The sequence below is a fragment of the Xiphias gladius genome, chromosome 18 (genome assembly GCF_016859285.1).
Source record: "Xiphias gladius isolate SHS-SW01 ecotype Sanya breed wild chromosome 18, ASM1685928v1, whole genome shotgun sequence".
NCBI lineage: Eukaryota > Metazoa > Chordata > Actinopteri > Istiophoriformes > Xiphiidae > Xiphias > Xiphias gladius.
Window position 1 is genome coordinate 28,543,733 of NC_053417.1, and position 21,973 is coordinate 28,565,705.

The window sequence follows — 21,973 nt, forward strand, 5'->3', positions numbered from 1 at the left end:
TTGTGTGTGTGTGTTTGTTCCCATGTGGCGCCGTGTTCTGAGGTTTGTAAATCAGAGTTGCTCTGTATTATATGCTGCAGCGTGATACCTGGAGGCTACGGTGGCCTACAGGGGACATTAGTGGCAGAGGAAACAGAAGCCAATCGAAATGTCCTTCTCAAGCAAAGGCACTGTAGAAAACTACGGTCCCGCTGGCGTCACCTAGAGGCTGCAGTGTTCACTACAGCCACAATATGAAATTGTTGGACAGAAAAAAAAAAAGGATTTACATTTATTCTTAGAGCCAGAACAACGGCGGAGCTAAAAACGTAAACGTACTTGACCCGAGGGTTAAAATGTGAGGGTTCATCATTCGGGGAGCAGGAATACGATCAGGAAGGGACCATCAGAGTTTGATATTTCCTTTTCCTTTCCTGTGTGGACGTGAATATCTATTCTTAATTTCATCCTTATCTGTCCTGCAGTTGTTGAGATATCTTGATCGAGACCAAAGTGTTGGAGGGAAGAACAGTTGGTTGAGAAGAAAAGAGTTAAATGCATTAAACACCGAGCTGGAATGTTCAGTCTTCTCCTTTGAAAAAGTAGGTCGGCAAAAAGAAAAATGGAATCAATAACTCACCTACGAGCCTTGACTGGATCTCACACTTACCGTCATTGTCTCTGACATCCGTGATGACTGAGCAAACGCCATCCATTGAGGAAGACTGTCAGACGTGGTTAAAAGCTCTGGAGACACACACTTTGGCATACAGTCCGTCACAGTCAGGGAGCCGGGTGCTGCCGTTTCAGGCTTCGGCAAATAGGAATTAAAAGGTCTATCAAATTGTGTTGTTATGATTTATGGTAACAGTGACGCTAAATGAGTATTTAATGTAGGTTGGCCACATCTGGCCGACACCCGTTTGTCTTGATAGCGTCAGCGTGACACCGATTCCGCTCCAGTGCACCAGAGCAGCGGATCACGAACAGGGTGCTGTCACACCTGCAGTTCGCCTCGTGCGGCTCTGGATCAGGGACCAAACAGCCCCTCGAGACGATGTCCAACCTGTCGTTAGTTCTCCTCAGGTGGACGAGCTAGTGAACTTGTTTGGTCAGATCAAGTTCACACCACAAACGAAGGGCTCCGCACCGAGAGCGCTTCCTCTAAAGGGTCTCTGAGTGGTTGTTTTGGTCCACGCCTGAGCTCTGTTGCTGTGTTCTGCCCAAACAAACGTCATACCAATGGGGGAAGCAAACCGGGGTCTGATTCAACCGGATGAAGCAACGCAGGATTAAAAAACGCTCTCAAAGCACCAAACGTCGTCAGAGTTATTGAGCAAACTTTGCTCTCTAAGTAAATAAATGTTTGATTCTCCACATTATCTCCTGGCCCTCTGGAGCAGGGGACATTTATTGGTGAGTCAGTGAGACAGTCAGGTCATCCCCCCCCCGCCCCTCCTCCAGAGACCGACCACGTCTCACTGGGAGTCGCTGCCTGCTCTGTCGCAGTGCTGCACCCTCACCTCCTGCTTGTCATGGCTGTTGTTTGCAGCCGGTGCGGAGCCGCTACCTGCCGGGTTCACGCGGCCTCTCGGCGCAACACACACACACTCACGGCCGAGCAGGGGGCCTTTCCCAAGTCCCATTTCTGTTTTTCAAATTTCAGTGTTTGATGCTTTAAGTGTTTTGGGCACGGGACACCCGGGTTCGAACCCCGGCAGGGGAATTGGCGGCTCTCAGTGGCCTGCAGATGTGTGACTGGTTGTTTGTCTCTATATGTCAGTCCTGGGATAGGCTGTCCGGGGTGTACCCCGCCTCTCGCCCAGCGGCAGCCGGGATTGGCTCCGACCCCGCACGACCCCTCGGCGGATAAGCGGCAGAGTTAATGGATGGATGGATTACCGATTCAAAATGTTGACAGCCTCTTTTAAATGGAGAGATTTTTGTTTTTGGCATTAAACGTACAGCACAATCTGGCTTTGAAATCAAACCCTGAACTCAAAAAGTGAAAAGAAATTAAACTCGGATTTGGCAAGTGATGATCCAGACGCTATAATCTCCCGCAGAGCACTTGATTCATTTAGACCTCTTGTGCATTACAAAGTGTTTCTCCCTGACATTTTCTTTTCGTAGGGTCGTTTTCAGTGGCACTCAGTTTTAGTTACAGTTCTCTGTCAGTATTTTGCTAAATCTGTGCCCATAAATTTCCAGAACAGATCATGTTAAACACAGAGTTGGGGAATCCCCCTTGTCTGCCGTCTCTTAGCGCACAGACAGTCGGGGGGAAACGGCAGAAGACAGTAACTGTGGTTAACATTATGGTCAGACGGTGCCTTGGAAAAGCCGAGGCGGTCACCAGAAGTGACTCTGTTTTCCACCTGACGACGCGAATGTTTCAAGGCTCCTGATGGTCTTTGTGTTCGGCCTGTTGCTGGCTGGGGAGGGGGAGGACAGAGGGAGAGAGAGAGGCAGTCTGTGTGTTAATAACCACATGTGAGTTCATCCACGCTTCGGTGTTTCAGAGTGTGTTTGTATTGTTTGTGCAGGAACTGGCATTATTGCTTTGACACTGTAACCCACATAAATCAGATAGATTTCTAATCAGTGTCTGTGTGTGTGTGTGTGTGTGTGTGTGTGTGTGTGTGTGTGTGTGTGTGTGTGTGTGGTGCTACCAGTGTGTTGTTAGTTACCGCCCCTGGCCATGAATGCAGAATGACAAACAGAAACAGAGTGTATGTTTAAGTGTGTGATTGTGTGTGTGTTTTTCTGTGTGTGGAGTAACAGAATATGAGAAAGAAACATAAATATGAAAAACTCTATTGAACCTCATTGCTGTGTGTGTGTGCGTGTGTGTGTGTGTGCGTGTGTGTGTGTGTGTGTGTGTGTGTGTGTGTGTGTGTGTGTGTGTGTGTGTGTGTGTGTGTGTGTGTGTGTGTGCGCGTGTGTGTGTCTGTCCTCTTCCCCCGGACTCATGCGGTTTCACAGGAAAAACAAGCTGCCGAGCAGAGCCAAGGTTTACGTGTGAGTGTTATCTTGTTTCCGTGCTGCGGTGGGTTTATGAGAATTGTGGGTGTTACTGTGTGTTGTGCCGGACTCTGCGGAGTGTAGTTGTGTTGCGGTGTTTTCACAGGTAGATTTTAGAGAATATTACAGTGAGACAGACCAGGATCTCGGCTGTGCATCCAGCAGATACTGGAGTTACATGCAGCATTTTTTATTATGAATCTTACGAATATTTTAACCCCTTGGTAGACGTTAAGCACTTAGCCTAGAAACATCTGGAAATGTGGTCAGATGATGATGACGTGACAGCAGTTACAGATGCATGTCGACTAGAAGCAGCCCCGACTCCTGGAAATTTCATTTCTATACCACTGAACTGCAGCAGGGAATACGTCTGAAGTTGTGATAGAAGTTAACAAACTCCCTCAGATATCGTATAAACCGCTTTTAACTTTTGTTGCACCAACTGGAAAGAAAGAAAGAAAGTGTAACTTGCCTCATGTCTTTTTTTTTTAACCATAAATAGTAGACCACAATTCTTTGTGACTTTTTTTAAATCTTTTTTTAAAATCCTCTTCACTCATCTTTTTTTGCAAAAACAATGTCTGGTTCCAACTTCTCCATTTGGAGGATTTGCTGCTTTTTTCCCCTGCTTTTTTTCTATAAACTCAATATCTTTTAGTTTTGGACTGTTGGTTGGACAAAACAAAACATTTCAAGATGTTATCTTGGGCCGCGAGACGCTGAGTCGTAAAGATAACGGACGACTGACAGACTCGTTAATCAAAAACATATCAACACAGATCTAGAAAAGTGAGGGGGACAAAGGAAGGACTATGAAAAGTGAGGGGCACATGTCCCACAGTAATCCCCGGTGGGAATTAGGCCCTTGTGTCAAGTTGCGCGCCAGGTTTTGATAGCCCACTTTAAAAACAAACAGGTGTTCCACACATCTTATTCGGGGGGTGACTGGTGCTGGTTTTATGAACGGATTAAGATCGCTCCGACCGGGGGAGGAACAACACCGCTAGCAAGAACGGCTCAGGGTGCTAAGCAGCAAAGATGGAGACGGAAGTTTTAAAAGTCAAATCTGGCACAGATGTGATGGTTTTCTAACGTCAGGGTCACCTGAAGTTTACTGCGTGACCTCAGCGCACCGCCGCCTGCCAGAGGAAGCTGCCAGCGTGGTGCTGACTGCACAGCTGGGGTGTAAATCAAACACACCTCACCTCAGTTCAACCCTGCACCTGGCTCAGCCTCAGCTGACTGAGGGAGGAGAGGAGGTAAAAGATTGAGGAGAGGAGAGAAGTAAAGGAAAGGAGGGGAGAGGAAGAATAAAAGGAGAGAGGAGAGCAGCTGCTTCCTCTGTGGTGTCCTGCCACGGGCACCGTGCTCCGTGATCTGTGTATCGTCGACTCGTGAACAGAGATATTAACCAGCTCCAGTGATTCCTTGAAGCCTTTAGCTCTTACTCTGAGTTTCTTTTTTACCTCACTGATCATTCTGCTTCGTGCCTTCGGCGCCGTCTCAGCTCGGCCCACTTCTAGAGACGGAGTAGCCACAGAACCGCATCGTCTCCGTTTATACGCACAGTTTGTCCGAGTGTGGACTGACGAATATCTGAACTCTTAACCTCTACAACTTTACACGAATCAACAATTCTTCATCCTCAGTCTTCTGAGACCTCCGTTTTGCGAGGCCTGGTTCACATCAGCAGATGCTTCTTGTGAACGGCAAACTCAAAATAAGTCAGAGCAGCTCCGACCCAGACCTCAAACCTCCGGGTTTGCCAACCCCCGACTCCAGTTAGCTTTCGCTGACGTCGTTAGCCGAGGGGTTCCCGTTATTTCTTCAACCGACACTGCGAATGTTTGAATGATGTGTTCAGTACGCACAAGAACGACGCAATGACACGATCGATCGTGTCTGTTCATCATTGCAACTCGGTGAAGATCTGAACATATTTTAAGACAGGTTCGGATATAAATGCAGGTCATTTCAAAGGGAGTAAGTGGGGAAAGAGGGCGCGAGAGGAAAGGAGGAAAGGAAAAAGAGGATGAACAGGAGATGGGTGGAGAAGAGAGAGGAGGAAATGATGGAATGATGGAGGAGAAGAGATGAGAGGAAAGTGAGGAAGGCAAAGGAAGAGACAGAGGAGAGAAGAGAGATGATGATGAGGAGGAGGAAGAGGAAAGAGAGACAGTTAGCAATTATCTAGAGTACCTTCCCCTCAGTTTTTAATGCAGAGCCTCACTGGGATTTATGAGTGCAGTCACTTCTCTGCTCTGTGTGTGTGTGTCTGTGTCTCTGTGTGTGTGTGTGTGTGTGTGTGTGTGTGTGTGTGTGTGTGTGTGTGTGTGTGTCAAAGTTTAGGGATGTAAATGCCACATCATCCCCGAATAATGTCTTCAGCTCTTCTTCAATTCTCTCCCTCTCTTTCTCTCACTCACTCACACAAACACACACAGACACACACACACACACACACACACACACACTGAGTCACATGAGGGTGACTCATGGCTAACAGCAGTATGTGTGTGAGTGTGTGTCTGTGTGTGTCTGTGTGTGTCTGTGTGTGTCTGTGCGAGTGTGTCTGTATGGGGGTGTGTACAGTGTATGTGAGTGTGGGTGTACAGTGAGTTTTGTTTGCGAGAGACACAGCATGAGTGTGTGGGAGACCTTGTGTGTGTGTGTCTGTGTAAGTGTGCCTGTGTGTGTGTGTGTGTGTGTGTGTGTGTGTGTGTGTGTGTGTGTGTGTGTGTGTGTGTGTGTGTGAGCTTGGCAGTGCCCACATTAGCTGCTGTGCCAACTTCACAGGTGTCTTAGATTAACACTGAAGAGCCCCTTTGATGATGAAAGTTAAGCTATTGAAAGCCGTCACACACATTCCTTCTCCTCCTTGATTAATCAATTAATAGATTGATCATCTATCAGTCATAGTGTTTCTCGGTGACACTGATGTGTCTCTCAGAGGATGCTGAGCCGGTGACCGATGGTTTATCTGTTGTCAAACTGTCACCTGACCAGTGTGAAGCAGAACCGGTCTGGTTTAATCTCGTTTGTCTCAGTTTGTTTGGTTTGTTTTGGTTTGATTTGGTTGAGTCCAGTTTAGTCTGGTTTGGTCCAGTTTCTTTAGTTTGCTGGTTTGCCTGATCATGATGGTTCTGGTTTGTTTTGGTTCAAAATGGTTGAGTCCAGTTTAGTCTGGTTTGGTGCAGTTTGTCTCTTTGCTCCAGTTCAATCTGAATCGTCCAGGTTTAGTCTAGTTTAGTTTAATTTAATTTGCTCCAATTTAGTCTGGTCCAGTTTACTCCAGTTTGATCCACTGGGTCTGTTTCAGCCTTGTTAGTCTTTCTTGGTCCAAAATTGTCCTGTTTTATATCAGTTATTTCTTGTTCGGTCGAGTTTAATCTGGTTTACTCTAGTTTGTTTTGTTTCAGCTTGACTGGTCTGGTCAAGTTTTTTCAGATTTGGTCCAGTTTGTCTCAATTACCCGCATTTAGTCTAATCTGTTCCAGGTTCACCGGCTTGGTCCAGTTTAGTCTTATCTAGACCAGTTAGTTTGTTTAGGTAAGGTTTGGTTTTCTGGTTTGTTTCGTCTGATTTCTGGTCTGGTCTGGTCTGGTCTGGTCTGGTCTGGTTTGATCCAGGGCAGTCAGTTGACTTGTCTTCTCTCCGCCTGTTTCCCCTTTCTCTCTTCCCCCTCTCCCTTCTGTTGTACCGCTGTCGTCCTCTTCTTGCTCTGTTGTCTCCCTTTGTACTCTTCGACCACCCTCCCTCCATGTCTTGTTGTGTTTCTCCTCCTCATCATCGTCATCACATCGTCTTCTCCTGTCATGTAATTTTCTTCTCCTCTTTCCCTCTCCTTCACTTTTGTCTTTTTCTGTACAATCTTCCTCCTCCTCATCCCACTGTTTGTCCTGATTCTGTTCTCTTTAGTACAGATCAACTCTCCTTTCCATTCATCCTGTTTTTTCTCTCCCTCTTTTTTCTCTTTCTTAACCTTTTTTTTCGGACAGGAAACGCACACACGTTATCGAATCAGTCAGTTTACCTGATGTGATCAACATTAGCAGGTGGATAACCCCCCCTGTCTTTTTTTCTCTCAGTGTGGAGGGCGACTCTCAGTGTCCGGAGGCGCTCACCTTTTCTGATTCATCCTTCGGCCATTCACCTCCCTTCCATCGCTTTAGCAACAGCCCCCTCTCCAGCCCCTGCGATCCCTACAGCTCTGCCTCCACCAGCGGGCCCCTGGGAGCCTCCCACACACACACACAGGTACCGACCCTGAAACACAAACACGGAAGACACACACAACAGGTCTGCAGCCATTGATTTGGTTTGAAGACCACGATTGGTTTGCAGCCAAACCAATCAAGTTTGAGCTGCGTATTTTTGAAGGAAGTTATGAAATCTGATTTCTTGACAGATGTTTAAAATGTGCGAATGTTTTCCGTCTCTCCACGAAGGAAACATCGTCTTCACTGTGGTGCTTCATTCTTGAACTTTGGAACACATACAATCCCAGGGATCCTTTGGGATATGGCCCACATCCTTTACTTAAGCGAAAGCACCGGCGCCACAATAAAAATCGGGCACTAAAGCCCTACTTCAGTAAAAGGCCAGAAGTGTCACCAGCTTAATGTAATTAAAAATCAGTAATAAATTACATTATTAACACTGATGCTTCGATGCTTCAGCAGCATTTTACTGTTGTAGCTGCTCGAGGTGGAGCCGGTTTTGGCTACTTTATACACAGTTAGCTTGTTTAGTCCACTGGTTCCCAACCTAGGGTTCGGGCCCCTCCAAAGGGTCACCAGATAAATCTGAGGGGTCATGAGATGATTAATGGGAAAGAAGAAAAAACAAAGTTCTGCTACATAAATTTGGATTCATTTTCTGACTTTGTTTACTCCTTATGTTTACTTGATATAGTTCCGACTATGTAGCTTAAGTGTTGTGAATCCATTAAAACTGACTCTAAGCCAGTGGCTAAAATGACTTTCAAGCTCACTATCAATGGAAAAAATTGTAATATTTGTAATTCAAGGGAAAATACAGAGACTTTGAAAAGATGTTGGGACCATTTGTGGACTTCTAATGGTGAAAGAACGAATAAGAGAAAAGAAATCTGAACGCATCTGTCTTGGTTTTCGTGGGCTACATGCAGGACAACCCCACTCCCGTCCAGAGGGTGTCGCACCTGCGCTGCTTGGTAACTGCTAAAAATGGCAGGAAAAGAATAACTTTACTGCCAACAACAGTTTAGATAGATAACTAAACTATTCTAGCAGGCTTTCCAAGAAACCAAACGCTAGTTAGCTGGCATGTTGACAAGCAATGCTAGTAAGCATGCTAGCTGACGACACAAACCAGCCATCCTAGCGTTTCAGCAAACAGTTGCAAGGTTAAAAATTTTTGCACCAAAAACCAAAAAGGACATGAGGCCAAATGAAACGATCGGACACTTGAAGCTGTTAAATACAGTCAGAGTTTACGAGAGGCTGTTAGCACTGACAGTGGCTGTCGCACAAGGCCGCAGCACAGATGCGATTGGATCGTTTATGACAGATCCAGGGTCAGTTTGCCTAATAGATTATACACATAGTGAACGTACAAAAAATAATTAGGCTGGTTTCAAATCAGCTTTGTGTCATATCAGTGTCAAGGAAAAAAAAACTGGTCACTAAAAATAATAAATATGGTGTAAAAATCATGATAAATTTTCAGATTTATCTATTGTAAACCAAACAAAAGGCTAAATTATAATACAAACTCAATGATAATCGTACACCTGACAACACTGAAGACTGTGCTGCTCGGTAAGGGCAGCGGCCAAAGCTGCAAAAGTAACCCACACTTTAAAAAAAAAGTTGAACAGCAAGCAACAGCAGCATGGCCGAAGCTCCAAATCGTTACCAACTTACTACCAGGGTAATTAACCCTATAGGCTGGTAGCAAGCTTATAATTATTTTGCTAAAATAAGAGGAATTGTAATTAGAGAGCAGAAATAACAGCGGTTTAAGGAGTTTGACATCCTCAGCTGTCATTAGCTGGTTTACAGGGCTGTCTCTGCGAGCCAACCCAGGTGGAAAAGAGCAGCCTTGTAGAAACTCATAATGGAATAGCAGCGCTAGCAGTGCGTTGAAGTACAGCAGCTCTTAACTTGTGTTTTTGCTACTTTTACCTTATTCTTTCCTCACCACAGACTTCGGGGTATGAATCTGAAACAGCTCGGTCAGCCTCCCCTGAATAAGTTCCAATTAAAACTACCTCAGTCGATACTGATTACCTGTCTCCCTCTCCTCTTCTACTCCAGGGCAGCTCTCCCATCTCTCCCCCCAGCCCGGCGAGCCTTGCCTGGGCTCAGCGCAGCCGACACCAGCCGGCCAGCCTGGCGCTCCGCAAGCAAGAGGAGGAGGAGAGCAAACGCTGCAAGGCTCTCTCTGACAGCTATGAGCTCTCCACAGACCTCCAGGACAAGAAGGTACAGCGCCACAGTAATGGACTTGCGGACAGGTCCGGTGGTGTTTTCATGCCATCGTCTCTTTTACGCTCTGAGCTGAATGCAGCCTTTTCAAACCAGCAGTGTACGATGCCCACGCCCATTGTTTTACATACACACACGCATGCACACACACACACACACACACATTGTGGATGGATGCTCAGCACTGTGTCACGATTTGCCTGTTTTTATCACATCTGATACCCACATCAGTGCATCCCAGTGTTGGGATGTCCTTTGGATTGGTTTGACTGATTCAAGACAAAACCGAGGCATGTGATCAGTCCTTTAGCAAAAGCCGTGTTTACTCTGGGATCTTGCTGCTTAGTCCTGCCGGTAATGAGCAACACAAATTACTGATCTCTGCCTCCATGTGTGGGGCTTGTTGACCTGTTAAATTACCGCTTCAACCTGATAACCTTTATGGAAATCGGTACATTCAGGTTTACAGAAACTAGTGGATCCAGGGATATTTTAAACGTCTACGTTTGAAAAGCCTGGAGATCCTGGGGGATTTAGTAATTATTAATATTATTATCTATTGTCCTGGTACTTGTTAGGCTGCGTAGTCTGTTTTCTGTTCCGTGATTTTCCGAATCTCCCCGATTGGTTGCCAGTGCATGACCCCGCTTTCTGATAGGTGGAGATGCTGGAGAGGAAGTACGGGGGCCAGTTCGTGTCCCGGCGGGCAGCGAGGACGATCCAGACAGCGTTCAGGCAGTACCGCATGAACAAGAACTTCGAGAGGCTTCGCAGCTCCGCCTCCGAGAGCAGGATGACCCGGCGCATCATCCTGTCCAACATGAGGATGCAGGTGGACACACACACACACACACTCACACACACTTGAATAATATATAAATAGACATACACGATAAAAACATAAGGAAGTGTTCCATCACAAAAACATCAGTGTTTGCCGATTCTTTTCTTGTATTGATTGTGTGCGTGTGGTTGTTTTCGGTGGGTCCAGTACTCGTTTGATGAGCGTCAGCCGCAGGGTCAGGGGTCAGCAGGTCAGCAGGGCTCAGAGGACGCAGGAGACATGGACGACTCCTTCTCTAAGCAGGTAAACACACTTGTCACCTCCTCAGCTTTTAACGCCAAGCTCCGGAGAAACCAGTTGACGTACTGATGGAGTCAGCGCTGCGGAAACGTGCATCTCCTTAGATTAGAATGTACAAGCTGGCATTCAAACAACGTCAGCGTCTCAAATTAGCCAGCGTGAACAAATAAAACCCAGGTGGAAACAACTTAAGAGGCGTGGATCTACTCGTAGCCTACTGCAACAGCTCACATGGTAAACTCATCGTAGCGTATACTGAGTTTCCAGAGCACAAACTCCATCAGTAAAACAACGCGTCACTCTCACCAATCTGCTTTTTTTCTGTTATATTCACCAACTAATACAATGAACCACTTAACTGTTCAGACTGTTCATGTTAAAGCCCGACCAATAAAGGGAAGGCTGGGAGACTTCGCACCGGGTGTTGGGTTTCATTCATGCTAGTTTAACATCGACGGACAAAACTGCACCCGCTGTTGGAGACTTGATGGTATGATCATGTGTGTATCTCTGCGTTGTGTTTGTTCACATCGTGTGTGTGTGTGTGTGTGTGTGTGTGTGTGTGTAACAGGTAAAGTCCCTGGCCGACTCCATGGACGACTCCCTCACCTGCCAGTCCGGCCGCGAGGACTCCCAGGAAGCAGGAGGGGAAGGAGAGGAGGACGACGAGGAGGATGAGGAGGAGGGAGACGAAGAGGAGGAGGAGGAGGAGGAAGAAGGGGAGGAGGATGAGGAGGAGGACGAGGACGAAGACTACGGACAGTGTGCGTGGCGCAACACCGGTGCATCCTCCCGACGTGCCGCGGGCCGGGTGGGAGGAGGTGGAGGGAGAGGAGGCGTGGGAGGAGGAGCCGCCATGCACGAGGACAGCACCACCACCTCCTTCAGCGATGTCACCCTCTACATGGACGAGGGCTGCCTCCCCTCCTCGCCTCTCTCCCGCCCGCCCTCCTCACCGCTCTCCCGCCCCGCCTCCAGCTCCGACACTGAGTACTGGGGAGGAGGGGGAGGTGGAGGTGCAGGGGCGAGAGAGGACAGCAGGGAGACGGAGGGAGGCAGCAACACTAGTCGGAGGAGCAGCACCCCCTGTACAGAGTGTCGGGGGGAGTACAGAGGGAGGGCAGGAGGAGGAGGAGGAGGTGGACACCTCCCTGTCCTGACCATCGAACCGCCCAGTGACAGCTCAGTGGACATGAGTGACAGGTCAGCACAGCCAATCAGAAAGCTTTCTCACCTCCACCTAGGAGCTCATGTTTTCATTTGTCGGTTTGCTCGTTTATTTGTCAGCAGGATCCGATTTGCGCCAAACTTTGGCGGAGGGATGGGTCGTGGCCCAGGGAAGAACCCTTTACATTTTGGTTTTGATCCGGTTAAAGGGGCAGATCCAGGACTTTCTTATCGCTTTCCTTAATTGCTTTGCGAGACAGGGCATCATCCTTTACAGTCTTGGGACATAAAGTCGTGGCCACATGCAAAAAAACAAAAACAAAAAAACAAACAAGAATCCATTTCTTCAATCACTCAGTAAGTATATAACTTGCTTTTCTGTAGGTGCTCAGAGTCCCTGCCACTTTGGTTGCCTAGCAACATCTAGTTAAACAGGTAGGGCTTCACGAGGCTCGGCTGACGAGTTTTTGAAATCAGAGAGAAATGTTACGGAAGAGACCGTTGTGTGACAAGGGGGGTCTGGCGACGTACGTGCCCCCCCCCGTCACAGACTCAGTAGTTCTCTCTCACTGTCTCTCTTTCTTTCTCTCACTCTTTACTGCAACTTCTCCTCGTCTCGCATCGATGCTTTATTTGTGAAGACTTTGTAATCGGCTGGACTTCATGATGACGTTTTTTTAGCATAAGCATAAATGAATACATGTATTGTGGTTTAAATTGCACCAGACCTACAAAGTGCCGTGTGGTTGCCACGGTAAACACACGCACAAAGTACCTTCACAAAGACGCCATTTTGGACAATATGCTGTATTTTCACCCTGTCTGGAATTACTCTCTAACATTTACTTTACTGTTCAAATACTAAGGTCAGAGCGAGGAGGTGGAGGGAGAGGAGGGAGGCGTGGGAGGAGGAGCCGCCATGCACGAGGACAGCACCACCACCTCCTTCAGCGATGTCACCCTCTACATGGACGAGGGCTGCCTCCCCTCCTCGCCTCTCTCCCGCCCGCCCTCCTCACCGCTCTCCCGCCCCGCCTCCAGCTCCGACACTGAGTACTGGGGAGGAGGGGGAGGTGGAGGTGCAGGGGCGAGAGAGGACAGCAGGGAGACGGAGGGAGGCAGCAACACTAGTCGGAGGAGCAGCACCCCCTGTACAGAGTGTCGGGGGGAGTACAGAGGGAGGGCAGGAGGCGGAGGAGGAGGTGGACACCTCCCTGTCCTGACCATCGAACCGCCCAGTGACAGCTCAGTGGACATGAGTGACAGGTCAGCACAGCCAATCAGAAAGCTTTCTCACCTCCACCTAGGAGCTCATCTTTTCATTTGTTGGCTTGCTGGTTTATTTGTCAGCAGGATCCGATTTGCGCCAAACTTTGGCGGAGGGATGGGTCGTGGCCCAGGGAAGAACCCTTTACATTTTGGTTTTGATCCGGTTAAAGGGGCAGATCCAGGACTTTCTTATCGCTTTCCTTAATTGCTTTGCGAGACAGGGCATCATCCTTTACAGTCTTGGGACATAAAGTTGGGTATTATCACCCACTTATACCGTGGCCACGTGCAAAAAAACAAAAACACCGTATGTAATCAAAATTTCAAATCCATTTCTTCAATCACTCAGTAAGTATATAACTTGCTTTTCTGTAGGTGCTCAGAGTCCCTGCCACTTTGGTTGCCTAGCAACATCTAGTTAAACAGGTAGGGCTTCACGAGGCTCGGCTGACGAGTTTTTGAAATCAGAGAGAAATCTTACGGAAGAGACCGTTGTGTGACAAGGGGGGTCTGGCGACATACGTGCCCCCCCCCGTCACAGACTCAGTAGTTCTCTCTCACTGTCTCTCTTTCTTTCTCTCACTCTTTACTGCAACTTCTCCTCGTCTCGCATCGATGCTTTATTTGTGAAGACTTTGTAATCGGCTGGACTTCATGATGACGTTTTTTTAGCATAAGCATAAATGAATACATGTATTGTGGTTTAAATTGCACCAGAACTACAAAGTGCCGTGTGGTTGCCACGGTAAACACACACACAAAGTACCTCCACAAAGACGCCATTTTGGACAATATGCTGTATTTTCACCCTGTCTGGAATTACTCTCTAACATTTACTTTACTGTTCAAATACTAAGGTCAGAGCGAGGCTCTATCGGACGCCTGGTGTACGAGCAGGAGCCGTCCGGAGTCGAGCGAGGAGGAGAGAGGGAGAGGAGGGGAGCGGGAGGGGAGGGGGAGAGTGGAGAGGACGATCGAGGAGGAGGAGGGGGAGGAAGCAGCGAAGCCGACTCGCCACAGGGAACCATCAAACACAAACCAAACGGCCGCTCGGTGGCCACAGCGCAGGGACAGACACGCAGCCCGGCCAACGTCCCCCTGCCGATGCCCTCAGCCCGGACCCTGCCCTCGCATCCGCTCCCTCACCCGCTGCAACACCCACATTCACACCCCCATCCTCACCCGTCGCCCATCCCCCACCTCCCCACCATCCTCCACCACCACCCACAGTACGCCCAGCCACACGTCATGCACATGCACCACGGGCACGCCGGCAGCCCTTACATCCAGCACGCACACCACTTCGCCCAGCACCACTACCACCACCTGCACCACCAACACCACCACCTTCCCCATGTTTACCCAGAACCCCCCTCTTCCCCACTGCCCTCCCCTGTACCACCACTCACACCTCTCTCACCCCTGCCGCCACCGCTCACACCCTCGCCGCTGTCTTCCTCCTCCTCCTTGGCGCTACAAAACATGGAGGCACAGCAGCAGCCGCACCTCGCCCACCACCCCCACCTGCACCACCACCACCTGCTCTGCTCGGACGGAGACAACGAGAGCGTCAACTCCACCACCACCAACTCCAACGACGACACCACCGTCAACAACTGCAGCTCTGGCTCCTCCTCACGTGACAGCCTCCGGGAGCCGATGGGAGGGGCCACGCTGGGGAAGCAGACCTATCAGAGAGAGAGCCGCCACAGCTGGGACTCACCCGCCTTCAACAACGACGTGGTGCAGCGACGGCAGTACCGCATTGGACTCAACCTGTTTAACAAGTAAGTGTGTGTTTGTATCTGTGAACGTACGCATAATAATCAACAAGAAGACTCAGATTCCTAACCTTCCTCTCATGTACTTTTGATAATTCATAGAATCCAGAGAGGTAAATAATCCCCGACATTAGAAATTCAATTAATTTTTAATAGCATAAAATATCATTAGATACCATAAATTATGCAGATAGTTCATGGGTCTCAAAGTTCCTGCCGCACGCTATGTCAGACAACATCTAGCTAAACAGGAGCGGCTCCACGAGGCTGGGCCTGGAGTTTTAAAACGCCGCTAAATTTCGAAATCAGGTTGCATCACACATTTCACAGAGAAAAATTAAATATGACCTTACCTGAAACAAAAGTGTTTGGGCTTTTCGAGTAACATTAGTCATTTTCTGAGATCGTTTGGTCGTTTTTTACTTTATCTGTGTTATTCTCTATAAACAAACACTGTCAGCATGTAGTCACGATTCAAAGCTTTGATTTTTTTTTTAATTAAAAGCGTGGTGTAGCACTCCATTATCTGTAGTGCAAAAATAGCTGTTGTGCAGTACAATCAAAATTTCACCGCTGCCATCGGACTTTGGTACAGGTGAGATAAAAAGCAGCTTATAAACCTTTATTTAACGTCTTAAACCTTAACCAAAAAAGGTCCAAGCTCTTACAACGCTGCACTGGAAAACAAAATAGAAACGACAAGAGTAACAACATGATGTAACATTGTGGAACACAACGGCTAATTTAATAAGCAAGTAAATTGAAAGCCAAATTGAAAACAAGAAACCGGCTAAAATGGTCTTGACTCCTCTCGGTTACAGGAAACCAGAGAAGGGGATCCAGTACCTGATCGAGAGGGGTTTTGTGTCGGACACACCGGTGGGCATCGCCAGGTTCATCCTGGAGAGGAAAGGACTGAGCAGGCAGATGATCGGAGAGTTCCTGGGCAGCCGGCAGCAGTTCAACAAGGACGTCCTAGAGTCAGTAAAAGACATTCACACTTCGAGAATACCCAGGTCGCCGTGATGTACTTATGTCCTCACAAGGATCAAATGTCCTCACAAGGAAATTACATGAGTAGCAGCATCCTCTCTGTGACTCATATCGAGAGGGTTTTTGGGAAATATAGTCTTATCTTTAGTGTTGTATTGTTTTACACACAGGTTTTGTTGGGATTAATTTCTATTTCTTTTTCATTTTAAAGGTGCTGTATGTACGTTTTTGCTATGGCTACATAGCCAACGTAAGCATTAACAGCTGTTTACTGATCCAGAGATTCAACCATTGTTGCGTTTAGCAATAGAGGTTAGAGTACGCCCTCTGGGCAGAGCTACTTCTTCATCCTCTCGTGTTGGACTGGGGAAGGGCTGGACGCTGCCCTGACTCACTATCACAAAGTGGTATGATGGGATGGGCCAGGGCTAGCTCGTTAGCATGCTAACTTCAGTGGGAGAAAAGAAGTGATAGAAGCAAAACAAGAGTTAACATTGGTGTTGCTTTCCACCGCTGGAGAAGGCTCTTGGCGAGTGTAGGAATGAATTTGATGCTGAACTTGCAAAGTTTCTTCTAGACTGCTTAATAAACAGCTGTTAATGCTGACGTCGGCTATTTAGCGATAGCAAACTTACATTTAGCAGCTTTAAAGGTTCAGTGTGCTTCAGACAAACTAGTTTGTGTTTTCGGAACATGTCTAAAGATGCGTCTAACGGCACCTGGCCAATCATTGTCAAATTGTTGGTTTCAAAAGTTAGAAAAATTGTTGGACACAGCCCCATATTCTGACACCAGAAAGATAGTTGGGGGGGGGTTAAGCTGCTGTTTGACAATCCGACAAGCACTTCATTTGAGATCATGATCAGTGTTGCCTGTCTCCGTCTGTAGCTGTGTCCTGGATGAAATGGATTTCTCTGGGATGGATCTTGACGACGCTCTGAGGAAGTTCCAGGCTCAGATTAAAGTTCAGGGAGAAGCTCAGCGGGTGGAGCGACTAGTGGAGGCTTTCAGGTAATAAACTGCACCACAGGTTTACATCAAGAGTGTATACGGCTTATCTGTGGAGTTTGTGATGTTTCCTTCACTTCCTCTCTCTCTCTCTCTCTCTCTCTGCAGTCAGCGGTACTGTGTTTGCAACCCAGTGCTGATCCGGCAGTTCCAGAATCCAGACACCATCTTCATCTTGGCCTTTGCCATCATCCTCCTTAACACTGACATGTACAGCCCCAACGTCAAGCCGGAGCGGAAGATGAAGCTCGAGGACTTCATCAAGAACCTGCGGGGTCAGTCAGCAGATCATCCGCATCTCTTTCTAATGAGTGCAGTCTGTCTTAAACAATGCAGGTCTGGAAAATTTTAAAGACAGTAGTTGGCTGGAAAAGAGCAGCAATGCTGCAGGCTGTTGTCAGTACTCGTAACAGTCAGATTGTGCTCAAAGAGTGAAACATGATTTTACAAAGATTTGCAAGAGCTTTAAAGAATGTGCAGTTTTCTATTCAATTTCGTCTTGTTTAATTTATCAAATCGGTCTTTTATTAATTTGGGGTCTCTCTGTAAAGTAGTTACCATCGATGTGAAGCTGACAGTGAAACTTTATTTGTACTTGGGCAGACTCATCCGGATCTTCTCATTCAATTTCTGCCATGAGACAAATTGAGCGCGGCATTAGTTCAGACAGGCCGCGAAGTCAAGCTCAGCCCACAATCAGCTGATGGCAGCGGATGACAATGCCAGCCCACATCAGCTGATGGCTCAGCTGATTCCCTTCTATGCATCCAGTTGGCAAATCTCATGTAGGGCACCGTATTTAAGCTGCTTTAGCCTGCCTACCATCTCCGCTTCCCTTGCAAACCGTTTTGCGACCCGCCTCCGCCCCGGCTCCTCCTGTCATGTCTGTCATTGATGCCTGCTCTGTTCTGTGCCCCTGGGGGGGGGGGGTTTGCTGCTGCTCTCCCTGCCTTATGCTTCCCACACACGCAGGGAAGTCCCAGAACAGAGCCATTCTGCCAAAATATAACTAATTGCAGTTTTGAAATGATTGTAAATAAGATTTTCTTTGACTAATGTGCTCCTGACTGAGTTACTGTTTGACTGAGCTAAAGGATCTGATCTCCAAATCTAAAGGGTAAAGAACCAATTTAACCCAAGATGTTGCTCACAAGAAGGATGTGTTTGTGTATAACATCAGCTGGGAGCACTGTTCTGAATCGCCCGGGTTTTGTGCTTTTTGTTTGTCCTTGAGCTTTGACCGTTTTCTTCTGTACATTAGAATTTGATAGTTGAAACTTAAGGCCGACCTGTGTGTTGCCATCAGGTGTTGATAACGGTCAGGACATCCCCAGGGACCTGCTGGTTGCGATCTATGGAAGGATCCAGAAATGGGAGCTGAGGACCAACGATGACCACGTGTCCCAGGTCCAGGCAGTGGAGAGGATGGTGGTCGGCAAGAAGCCTGTAAGACCCTCTGACACATGAAATATGCACATATGCCTAAACTTAATGTGTTGTTAATGCTAGCTATTAAAGGATTTTTCTTTTTCAACTCAAATATAGAAAAGAAATTCAGACAAGTTATCTCCCTTAACTTCAAACTTCTCTGTAACCCAGTTTTTGTCCTTTTTAGTCCAGTTATTGTTGTGGTGGCAAAGTATGTATTAGGTGTACATTACAAAACTGCATACCGACTTTTTGAAACCAAATGTAGGAGTAATGTGACACCTTACACAGCAAACTCTTCTAAAGAAAGATAACTAGAAAAAATGAAACCTTCACTTATGATGGAGAGTTTCCACTTTTTTCGGACATTTATTTGACTAAGCAATAAATTAATAATTGCAAAAACAGTCTGCGGATTAACTGATGAAAGAAAAACAACGCGTTATGTTTTGCAGGTGCTGTCCCTGCCTCATCGCAGGTTGGTTTGCTGCTGTCAGCTGTTCGAGGTTCCGGATCCGAACCGAGCTCAGAGGAGCGGCGTCCACCAGAGAGAAGTCTTCCTGTTCAACGACCTGCTGATGGTAATCAACACACCGTCTCTGTCTGTAGCTGAATCTCTTTGCCGCCAGTTTTGGATTTTACTGAAAAAGAGAGAAACAGGTGGTAATTTAGTGTCCTTATCCGTCTCGCACAGACTCACACTGTCCCTTTTGTATGTGTGTGTTTTTAATATTGAACTATTTATTTATTTATATAGAGGGATCACCAGAGCACTACTTTCTCCCATGATGCCCTGGTACTGTCTGATGGGGAACTCCAGCAGACTGTTAGAAAGTCTCAAAGTCCTACCTCCTGTTAGAAAATAAATGGATTCCTAAACAGGGAACTTTTACTTTCACCATCGAGTCTCGTGTTTTTCCTGTGAGACTTGAGTTAAAATTGCCATTTTGGCCCATTCTGCAAAATGGCAATTCCAATCTACACTCAATAACCCATGAAAAGTAAAATGAGCTTTTAGAATTTATTAAAGAAACTAAAATCTCTCATTTACAAAAGTATTCAGACCCTTAATTCAGTACTTTGTAGAAACCCCTTCGGCAGCAGTCCCAGCTTCCAGTCTCCTTGGTTAAGTCTCTACGAGCTTTGCGCACCTGGATTTGGGCACTTAATCCCATTCGCCCTCCGTCACATTGGATGGGGAGCGTCTGTGATCTGCCACCTTCAGAGTCTCTCCCCAGATTTTCTGTGGGGTTTAAGTCTGGACTTTGGCTGGGCCACTCAAGGACGGTCAGAGACTTGTCCCGAAGCCAGGCCAGTGTTGTCTTGGCCGTGGGCTTCAGGTAGAGGTGACTGTCGTCCCACGTCTCAGGTTGCGTGCACTCTGGAGCAGGTTTTCTTCAAGGACCTCTCCGTATCCGGCTGCGTTCACCTCCCCACCCCCCCGATGTTCTTCTTTTATTCATCAGACCAGAGAATCTTTGCCCTCGTCCTCTCAGAGTCCTTAAATGCCGTTTGGCAAACTCGAGCCAGGCTGTCCTCTGCCTTTTACTCAAACTTTTATCGATGCATAAATGTGGACACTTTATTGTTGCAGCTGTTAAAGGTGAAACTAATGTGAATTACTTTTATACCGCTGGGTAGTTTCTGAATTGAAAAGGTGACAGACAATTCAAACAGGATAGTAATATACAGCTAAAAAAAAAAAATAAACAGCATGAGAACAATATACAACAAAAACAAATATTAAGCTGAAATATAATCAAGAGTTTGTGTTAATCCTACAACTCTATTTAAAACACTGTGGTCAAAATGTTTTTTAAATGTCCTTTTTAAAGATCTGCCGGTTTTAATATTATACAAAGGTCATGTCAAGGTCAAAAAACAAACAACATGAGCCAGGTATTAACCAGCTCCGAATATGAATCTGTGCAACGTCATGAATTCTGAACCAGGAGGGCTCTGACAAAAGCTCTCCAGTCTAAATAAATGATGTAAAGCATGTTGCGAGCAGGTCTCCACGAACAGCGCGTCTTATGTTTGTCTTTAGCAGAAGAAGAAGTGGCTCCAACTTTGATTTGGCCCAGTTCAGTCATTTTAATTTGTTTCCAGATGTGACAAAAACAAGCAGAGAGAGAATATGCACAGTTTATGGAGAAGAGGTTACCACTGAGGGATTTCATAAAATCTCTCAGCTCGAAATGACCAGAGGAAACGAATGAAGACGAAGATTAGCATAATAAAACACTCCCTCCTCCTTTGTCTCTTGTGCTGTTTCCTCTCTTCTACTCCCCCTCCTCCTCCGTTTTCTCTGTCTTTCCATTCTCTCTTCGGCCATGACTTTTTCTTCTCTCTCCTCAATCCATTATACCTTCTCTTTTCCCCTCATCTCTCCTCTCCTCCTCCGCCTCCTCCTCAGGTGACAAAGATCTTCCAAAAGAAGAAGACTTCGGTTACGTACAGTTTCCGACAATCCTTCCCTTTGGTGGATATGCAGGTCCACACCTTCCAAAACACCTGTAAGTACTTCTCCCTCTCTCCTCTCGTGCCACACTCTCTCCAGTCGTCTCCGTCGCCTCTCGTCCATCTGCTCTCTCCATCTGTCTCAGCCTCACTTCGTTTTATTTTTTAATATCTCTATTTCTTTTTGTGCTCAACGCTCTATTTTTACCCCACAGCCAGCAGATTCACTGAAACCTGAGCATGCATTATGGCACATGATGCATCCAGCATTGCAGTAGGATACCCAGGGCCGAGAGGATGCAGTGGGATTGCAGGCGCACGTGGGTCCGGAGCTTGGACTGGGGTTTACATTAAGGCCCATGCAGGGTCAAAACCTACCGTAGGATACAGGCGGACATTTTTTCCAAACTGGACATTGATATTGGCAGATTCTTGAACAGTTTTTCATGTCCAGTGCCAATATTTTTAAATTTGTTATTACTGCAATATCCACCTACTGTGTGGCTCAAGAACAATTTGATTGAGTTGAGGTGTGGTTTATGTTTGGCAAGGAAAACATTTAGTTAAGGTTTGGGAACAGATCGCGGTTAAACAAAGCCAGTATTAACGGTGGGTGTGAGACGGGACGCTAACTCCGGACTCCGCGCCCTTCATTTTTGTCTCGCAGCATAGACACACCACTTCCTGCATTGGATGAAATCTTGTGTGGCAGACCCCCCCCCCCACTTTGAACACTTTTCCTAGGGATACTAGGTTGACATGGATCGAACGGTGGTTGTGTCGAGAGGTTACTGTAGCAGTGTGCGTACAGGTCCGGTAGTTCCTTAAAGTTTTGCCACAGGCGCATGTGGGTCCCAGATGGATCAAGAAGTTGCAGTGCCGTACACACAAGCCCCAAGATCGCAGTTACGTATTTATGCGTCAGGAATTTGCAGTAGGGATAAAATGCATCTCAAGATCGCAGCAGGTAAGTTTTGAGTCCAGAAGCTGTGAAATCTTCACCAGTACACTTCAGCTTGGTCTAAACGTGGCACTAGATTTTGCTTTTGAAATTTGCACCAAAAATGCATGTGGGACAAAAAGTGGAGACTCTGTCCCAGTTGGAAACGTTATCAACAATCTGTTAATAATCACTTGGCAAAGCGTGACATTACCTCCCTCTCCAATCACAGAAATGACACTGTCTGCCAGCCTTTGCTTCGAATGTAAGGCATCGTCAGTCTACAGGAGTGTAGTTAGTAGACCACTGAAAACACCAACAGGCAGTTTCGAAGAATCACGGTGGAAGCACATCGCAGGTTTCCTAA

At 47.0% G+C, this 21,973-nt stretch overlaps 1 protein-coding gene across 1 annotated transcript in view; it reads left to right on the forward strand.

The window, feature by feature from the left end:
- The window catches only part of LOC120803864 (IQ motif and SEC7 domain-containing protein 2-like), a 147,041-nt gene that overhangs the window by 116,483 nt on the left and 8,585 nt on the right, over positions 1-21,973 (forward strand). The window contains exons 2-13 of the mRNA XM_040152844.1: positions 7,095-7,263; positions 9,306-9,473; positions 10,135-10,308; positions 10,468-10,563; positions 11,132-11,763; positions 13,854-14,783; positions 15,599-15,757; positions 16,659-16,781; positions 16,887-17,053; positions 18,085-18,224; positions 18,662-18,787; positions 20,623-20,722. Coding sequence (XP_040008778.1) covers positions 7,095-7,263; positions 9,306-9,473; positions 10,135-10,308; positions 10,468-10,563; positions 11,132-11,763; positions 13,854-14,783; positions 15,599-15,757; positions 16,659-16,781; positions 16,887-17,053; positions 18,085-18,224; positions 18,662-18,787; positions 20,623-20,722 — 2,984 coding nt within the window. The remainder of the gene's footprint in view (positions 1-7,094; positions 7,264-9,305; positions 9,474-10,134; positions 10,309-10,467; positions 10,564-11,131; positions 11,764-13,853; positions 14,784-15,598; positions 15,758-16,658; positions 16,782-16,886; positions 17,054-18,084; positions 18,225-18,661; positions 18,788-20,622; positions 20,723-21,973) is intronic.